A 7,352-nucleotide genomic window follows, 5' to 3' on the forward strand; every position below is an offset into this window, starting at 1 on the left:
CATGGGTGTTATGGTAGGGCCTCTTGTGTGGAACTCTGATCTGGCTCCATTTATGCAACACCCTGCACAGGGACATAGAGACAGTCGCTGCCTGAATGTGATACGCATCGGATAGCTGAGAATAACAAAAGCTGTAATTATCCATGTATAACAAATGGGGAAACTGAGGCCTAAAGCAATTTAGTGACACACTCAAGAGCAAGTGGAGTTCCTCTACGCAGCCTGTACCGGAACCCAGATTTTCTGTGTTCCAAGCCTTTGTCTTAGTCACAACATAATGCTTCACAAATAATTCCCAGGGGCTACTCAAATGTCGCTGTGTTGAATTGATAGTTTTCAATTACTGAACACTATAAGCACCAGCTGCCCCTGCTTTTGCTTCTAGGCTCACTCAGTGCCCAGAGCTTGGAGATCAATGGAAGTTTCCCATTGTGCATCAGAAGCTGCCTTGATTTTAAAATCGTTGTGACCTCCCATTCCAGGGTTGCTTTTCCCAGGCACCAAAGTCTGGGCCTGTGGCTCTTTGGAAGTTGCCTCTCGGGTCAGTGCAAAGACACCATCAGGAAGACTCTGGCTGCCCCCCTCAGTGCACGAGTGTAGACTTAGCTGAACAAGAGTTCCCAGGACAAAGCTGGGGCCACACAGCTCAAGTGACCCTGGGACGCACAAAGGAAGATTTCTGAGTAGGAGAGAGGCGGTTTGACCTCTGGTACCAGCACCGGTTGAATACTCTGCCCGAGTCTCGCATGCACAACTCAAGCCAGGGGCTGATTGCTTGGGGAGGACACACACAGCAGCCAGGAGAATCCTGGCAGTGTAAGTCCTGCCTTATAATGATGGATGGAAAGAGTTTGACCTCGACAGATCTGTGCTATGAGGCTGAGATTTTCAGAAACCTCAGCAACGTTTGTGTCTCCAGTTCTGATTCATTCTGATGCAAACTGAGTGTGCCTGTCCCTCAGGCAGCATTGAAAATGTCAGCTTGACAGCGAGGCAGACATCTTGGGATTGTAGAAGCATTTCTATGGCAGTTAGAGCTCCAGAGAGATACATTGGGCTGTGTGAGGATGGGTGAAGGGAGAGTCATTGAGGTGCCATGCCGATGTATTTATAGGTGGGTTTTCAAAAAGACTCACATGCTACTCCTGCATCTGCTGCACATCAACGTGCAGGTGTCTGACCCCCCTCGCAGTTTTCTCAGAGCCGCTTTCACCTCCTTGTTGCGCAGCGTGTAGATGGCCGGGTTCACCATGGGCGTGATCAAGTTGCCAAAAATATTCACAGGGGTCACCAGCACTTTGCTCAGCTGTGGCTGAGTGTAGATCAAAGCGCAGGGCCCGAAGAACATGGTCACCACCACCAGATGGGAGGCGCAAGTGGAGGTCGCTTTGCGCCGCCCTTCCCCCGCGTTCATCTTCAGGATGCAGAAGACGATCCTGACGTAGGAGGCGAGGATGAGGACGAAGCAGCTCATGGGCACCACCCCAGTGTTGGTGAAGACCACGGTCTCCAAGATGTACGTGTCCCCGCAGGCCAGCTTGGCCACAGTGAAGATGTCACAAAAGAAATAGTCTATCACGTTGGACCCGCAGTAGGGCAGCGTGAAGGTCAGGGTGGTGACGATGGTGGCGTGGAAGGAGCTGGCGATCCAGCTGCCGGCGGCTAGGAGGGCACACACCTTGCGGTTCATGATGAGCAGGTAGCGCAGAGGGTGGCAGATGGCCACGTACCGGTCAAAGGCCATGACGGTGTACAGCAGGCACTCCGTGCTACCCAGGAAGTGAGCAGTGAAGACCTGGGACATGCACCCGCCCAGCGAGATGACCTTATCCTGGAACCAGAGGCTGGCCAGCAATTTGGGGACGCTGAGGGAAGAGATGCCAATGTCCAGCACGGCGAGGTTACAGAGGAAGAAGTACATGGGGGTGTGCAGGCGAGGGTCAACGAGGACGGCTGAGAAGATGAGCAGGTTGCCCAGCAGGGTGCAGAGGTAGAAGGCTAAGAAGGTGAAGAAGAGGATGGTCTCGAAGCCCTCAGTGTTGGGGATCCCCAAGAGGATGAAATGAGTCACCTGGGTGCGGTTCTCCAGCCCCATTTAGGCCTCTTTCCTGGGGCAAAGGGAGAGAAATACAGCCAGTGAGTTACCGACCAAAAAGGCCCATCACCCTCTAGCTACAATATTCCCCTTCCATCCATCCATCGCCTGCGGGACTCGTTTTCCTTGACCTTGTAATGCCAGTTGGGGACAGGGCCTCCCTGTGCAGGCACTGAGCAGGGTGAGAGAACATGCCTGCCATGGATATCGGAGAGTCAAGTGAGACCAGACAAAACGGACCATCCGATTGTATTAGAATCTCTTCTGGCTGCTCTGTGCAAGATTCTTCACCTTTCTCATTGGGCAGTTACAATTTCTCCAGTCATGTTCTCTCTAAGCCTGTTCCCCACAGTATCTTGCAGTGTGTGGCTAACATTTGGGGAGCGGTTTTCTCTCCTTCCCCTTTCTTATCATAGAATCATAGAGCTGGAAGAGACCTCAGGAGGTCATGGAGTCCGGCCCCCTGCCATGAGCAGGACCACTCCCAACTAGTGCCCGAGGCACTTTGAAGTGCATCTTCACAGCACCCTAAACTCAAAATAAGATGCGCAAATCACTTATTTTGAAATGTGGTGCATCAAGGCATCTAGGCAGTGCCAAATTTCGAAATAATGCCCTATTTTGAGACATCCCTTAACCCTTAAAGTTACAGGGAAGCCAAAATTTCAAACTAATAGGAGGCTTGTTAAGACTGGAGTAGCTATTTAGGGATACCTGTGGTTCAGGGGTAAAAATCACTTTGTCAAACACGTGGAGTACGGTACAAATAAATGATGGTCACATAAACACCAGCCTATACTGACCGCTCTTCTTATCTACATGCCTCTAGCTTCCATCCATGGCACAGGGCATGATCCATTGTCTACAGCCAAGCCCTAAAGTACAACCGCATCTTCTCCAGTCCAATCCCTTTGACAGAGATAAACACCCACAGGGGCTCCCTACATTCACTGAAGCGGTTTTTACCCACAAATGCTTATTCCCAAATAAATCGGCCAGTCTTTCCGGGGCCACAGGACTGCTCCTTTTTGCAAACACAGACCAACAGAGCTGCTTGCTCTCTGGACCCTCTCTGCTCAGGGTTGGCCCTAGTGAGAAGCGGAGGGACTGTACAGGGCAAGGTCTAGTGGGTAGAAGCAGAGCGGCTGCGAGGAGTAGGTGCTAATGAGCAAGGGGAGGGGGAGGGAACATGCAAGGCGATGAATGTGGGGAAGACTTGCCCCAGGGCGGAGGAAGATGGGAGTCTTTGGGGGGGGCTATTTTGAGGTTAGAGGGAGCAGGAATAGGGGGCAGCCCCAGCGGCTGGATCCAGAGCTGCTGAGAGAGACGCTAACTTGATGTGGTTCCCATCATACACAGCGTTCCCAATTTGGTTCAGCATGTCTCAGCCGCCCCCACCTCCAACAGCGCCCCCCCCCCCCTCCTCCAGCTTCGCCGTGATCAGCAGGCTGGGCTGCGCAGCCGTGACCACAGAGGGGATTTTTACACTGTAATCGGAGGGGCGATGGTGAAGCGGGAGCCAGGGCTGCAGGGCGGGTTATGACAGACGGCGAGAGATCAGTGACACAGATACCAGCCCAGAGGCAGGCGCTGCACTGATGGGCCAGGGGGCTGGGCGGATCGGTCTCTGCAGGACACCCCTGGCTGACAAGCCCTGGGGGCGGCGGGGCCAGGCCAGAGACAGGCAGAGACCGAGGGGCAGCGCGAGCGGATCGGTACCAAAGCAGGCGCCTCACACTGGCTGCATGGGCAGAGGCGGCTCCAGCTGACTGGGATTCTTCCCTTCTGCCCCGGCCGGGACTCCCGTGGCCCCATCCAGCGTCCTCCCCAGCCCGGCCCAGCGGCTCAGCCAGGGCGCCCGAGACCCACCCGGGAGTCGTAATCTGCTGACAACGTGACTAGAGCAGCCCGCGCTGCTGCCGAGCCCGCAGCTTCCTACCGCTTCCCGCAGCCTCCCGGCTCGCCTGGGCCTTAAATCCCCTTCGGGCCCCGGGAGACCAGCCCTGAATCCCCAGCGGGCTCCAGGGTGAGCCCTCGGCAGTCACCAATTAACGGAGATTCGGCCTCGTTTTGGAGACGCCCAGAGACCACCTGGGCCAGGTCCTCAGACCGGTAATTACCGGCAGGGCCCTGGAGCCGGCAGGGCCCGATCCCCAGCTGCACTGGGCCCGCATTCTGCTCTCGCCCCCCTGGCCTGACACCTGGGGACTCCGCTGGATTCACTGTGGCTGTTCCCCTCTCCCCCGCCGCCCCTGCCCTGCACACGGGTGTGAGGCAGGAGAAACGCCAACGGGAAACGAAGCCGCGCGGTGCTTGTCCCACGCCCTGCGCTGTTGTGGGGAGGTTGATGCTCGTCTGGGCTCTGCTGCCCTGTGACACAAGCCAGAGAATCCCCCCGTGTGGTTAAATAGCAGAGGCTGGGCCGGAGGTTGGGCTGGAGGCCTCTGAGTCCAGCCGCGCTTTCTCCTGGGTGTGTCCCGCTGCTCCCCGGCCCCCCTCTCTGAGCGCACAGGGAAGTGTTCGTGCAGCGGGGTGGGGACGGGTGAGGGGGACGCTCCCCGCTCTGCAGACAGAGGCACCATCCGTCCCGTGCGCCACGGCGCAGCCCTTGTGCCAGGACAGCAGAGACGCTGAGTAGAGAGTTGAGCCACTTTGGGCAGGACAGCCGCCCCTCCCCCAACCTCCCACCAGACCCTGACACGCTTGTTCTGAGCGGACACAGAGCGAGCCAGACCCGCCTGGCAGAGCTTGTGTCTCAGTGACCCGTCGGAGGCAGGGTTCTCCACCCCTCCCCCCTTCACTGCGATGCATCTCCCGGGCCATGGGCGGGTTCTGTTCCCCTCCCCTTTGCACTGCCAGGATCCAGGAGTAAGGGCCCTTAGCGCGCTATGACTGATTGGACTCAACCAAAGCTGCTCCCTCCCTAGCCAGGAAAGTGGGGTGGGCACAGGCCTCGCCAGACACCTGGGCTGCGCACCTGCCCGCTGGGGTTGGCTCAATGGTGTGATGCCCTGTAATGGACACAAAGCCACAGACACCGCAAAGAGGGGTGGGAGCGGGATAGGCTCCTACATTCGGGGGTTCCAGCAGTGAGCTCATCCAGCCGTTTGCTGGTGTCCCAGCCCTGCAGGTCTAATAAGGCCCCCAGGGATTCCACTAATCAGTCTAATTTCCTGCCCTTCCCTGGTGGGCACCTCGCCTGGGAGCCGGGATGCGGGGCAGACGTGGTGATTAATCTCTGTCGATGTGTTATTCCCAGGTACAGCGCCCCATGGCGTGGAAGGCACCTTGGGGTTAATTAAAACGTTGGTCAGAAGCAAAGAGGATGAAAATCAAAAAGGACAAAGGCAAAGTGCGGCCCTTAGAAGGGAACAATCCAGCGCACACAGAAGGGGAAATGTCCCCAAAGCAGGAGCACTATGGCTCCTACTGACCCATAAAGCAAATATGGATCACTAGCCAGTCACTGTTACCAACAGAGCAAACATGTCTCTGGGCTGCATGGACAGGAGTGTTGTGAGCGAGACAGGAGCAGTCAGTGATTATTTCGCTCTACTCTGCACTGATCAGGCCTCCCCTGGAGTGTTGTGTCCAGTTCTGGGCACCACATGTCAGGAACGCTGTGGATAAAATGGAAAAAGTCCAGAGAAGAGCAACACGGATGATTAGAGGTCTAGAAAACAGGACCCATGACACTGGCCTGGTTCACACAAGCCCCAGAAGTTGCCCCTTCTCCCTATGCCCAGCCCCTCCCCTTTCACCAAGGCAGGGCCAGGCTCTGGTGCCCAACACCAGCCTTTCCTCCCCTTCCGCCAGGGCTACTTCCCCACCCCACGATCCCGGGAGAGTCTCAGTGGGAGCGACCCTGAATCAGGATTCTGGTTTTCAGCTTCTTTGCCCAGCACATTCTGTAGCTGAAGGAACGAGGTGCCAGAGTAAAGTCTCCCGGAGTCCAGGTGTGTTCTACCCCTTGGACCATCCTTCCTCTCTGCCCTGCAGTGTGCTAAAGTGCACCACAGAGCCCTGGGTAAATGTGCACCAGCAGCATCTACAACATGGGGAGAATTCAAATACCAGCCCGAGCCGGATCTTGTCTGTCAGAGTTTGCCCCTCCCGGGTCTCCACACCAGTGTATTTACCTGCCCCTCCACAGGTGTGGGGGACCACAGCTCCTATTGGCCCTGGATCACAAATGAATGGATAAGTCTCTCACTGGCTTTTAGTCAATGTTTGGGGCTTCCCTAAACCTCTGGTTGTCAGAAGCTAGGAGTGGAAGACAGGGCGGGAGCGCTGCAGAATTGCCCTGTTCTTTTCGCCCCTCCCCCCAGATCTCTCGTGCAGGACGCTGTCCCAGACAGGATACTGGGCGAGGGGGACCATTGTCTGAACCAGAACGGCTGCTGTGTCTCCAATAGGATTTTGGGGCAGGTCCACACAGGGCTCACTGTTGGCCTGGCTCATCCAGCGCAGGCTTTGGGCTGCAAAACTACTGGGCAGACATTGAGGCTGGGATTTGGGGGTGAGCTCTGGAACCCTGAGGGGGCAGGGGACCCAGAGCTTGGGCCCCAGACTCAATGTCTATGCAGCAACTTTTAGCCCCAGCCAGCTAATGCCACAGCAGCCTTCAGCTCCCTGAAGGGGGTTTCCAAAGGAATGGAGAGAGGCTGTTCTCAGTGGGGGCGGATGGCAGAACGAGGAGCAATGGTCTCAATCTGCTGTGGGGGAAGTCTACGTTGGATATCAGGAAAAACTATTCTTAGGAAAGACCCAGCCACAGCTGTACGATGCGGCTTTTATCCCCCTGGACACAGATCCCTCAGTGCCTTTGGAAATGCTAAGCAGGGCGCTTTCTGAATCAGGCCCTTTATCCCAACCCTTCCAGATGCTCCAAATTATGGATCTCTGTTGACTTCTGTGACATAGTGTTGGTACCTTGCTGGTTGCTAGGTGTGACGGCACGTTGGGGGTTCCCCGTCTCCTGCACCCCGAAATGGCACAAACAGACTGCACCAGCCAGTGGAATTGAGGGTGGTTTATTGCTCCTCCAGCACAGCGCAGCACAGATGTAGTCTGGTCACAGAGCTGGGCTAGGATGCCTCAGGCCCCCTTGAGATGGGGGAGACTGGGCCCCTAAACTCCAGACCCTTTCCCTAGCCTGTCTTCTCCATGCTCCCAGACAGCCAGCAACCAACCCCCTTCCAGCCCTGCCCCCCAGCCAGGGCAGCCTTCCACCTTCCTTTGTTCCTCTCCATGGGGG

At 56.4% G+C, this 7,352-nt stretch overlaps 1 protein-coding gene across 1 annotated transcript; it reads right to left on the reverse strand.

The window, feature by feature from the left end:
• Positions 1-285: 285 nt before the first annotated feature.
• On the reverse strand, positions 286-2,284 carry LOC149521143 (olfactory receptor 10D3-like). The gene has a single exon (XM_089774336.1). The coding sequence runs from the start codon at positions 2,093-2,095 to the stop codon at positions 1,133-1,135; it is 963 nt and encodes a 320-aa protein (XP_089630462.1). The 5' UTR covers positions 2,096-2,284; the 3' UTR covers positions 286-1,132.
• Between the last annotated feature and the right edge of the window lie 5,068 nt (positions 2,285-7,352).

The sequence above is a fragment of the Pelodiscus sinensis genome, chromosome 30, assembly GCF_052426305.1.
Source record: "Pelodiscus sinensis isolate ZL-2025 chromosome 30, ASM5242630v1, whole genome shotgun sequence".
In the NCBI taxonomy this organism is placed as follows: domain Eukaryota; kingdom Metazoa; phylum Chordata; order Testudines; family Trionychidae; genus Pelodiscus; species Pelodiscus sinensis.

Bases quoted from the DNA above. Each gene is read 5' to 3' on its own strand.
- LOC149521143 (XM_089774336.1), bottom strand. From the start codon at position 2,095: ATGGGGCTGGAGAACCGCACCCAGGTGACTCATTTCATCCTCTTGGGG.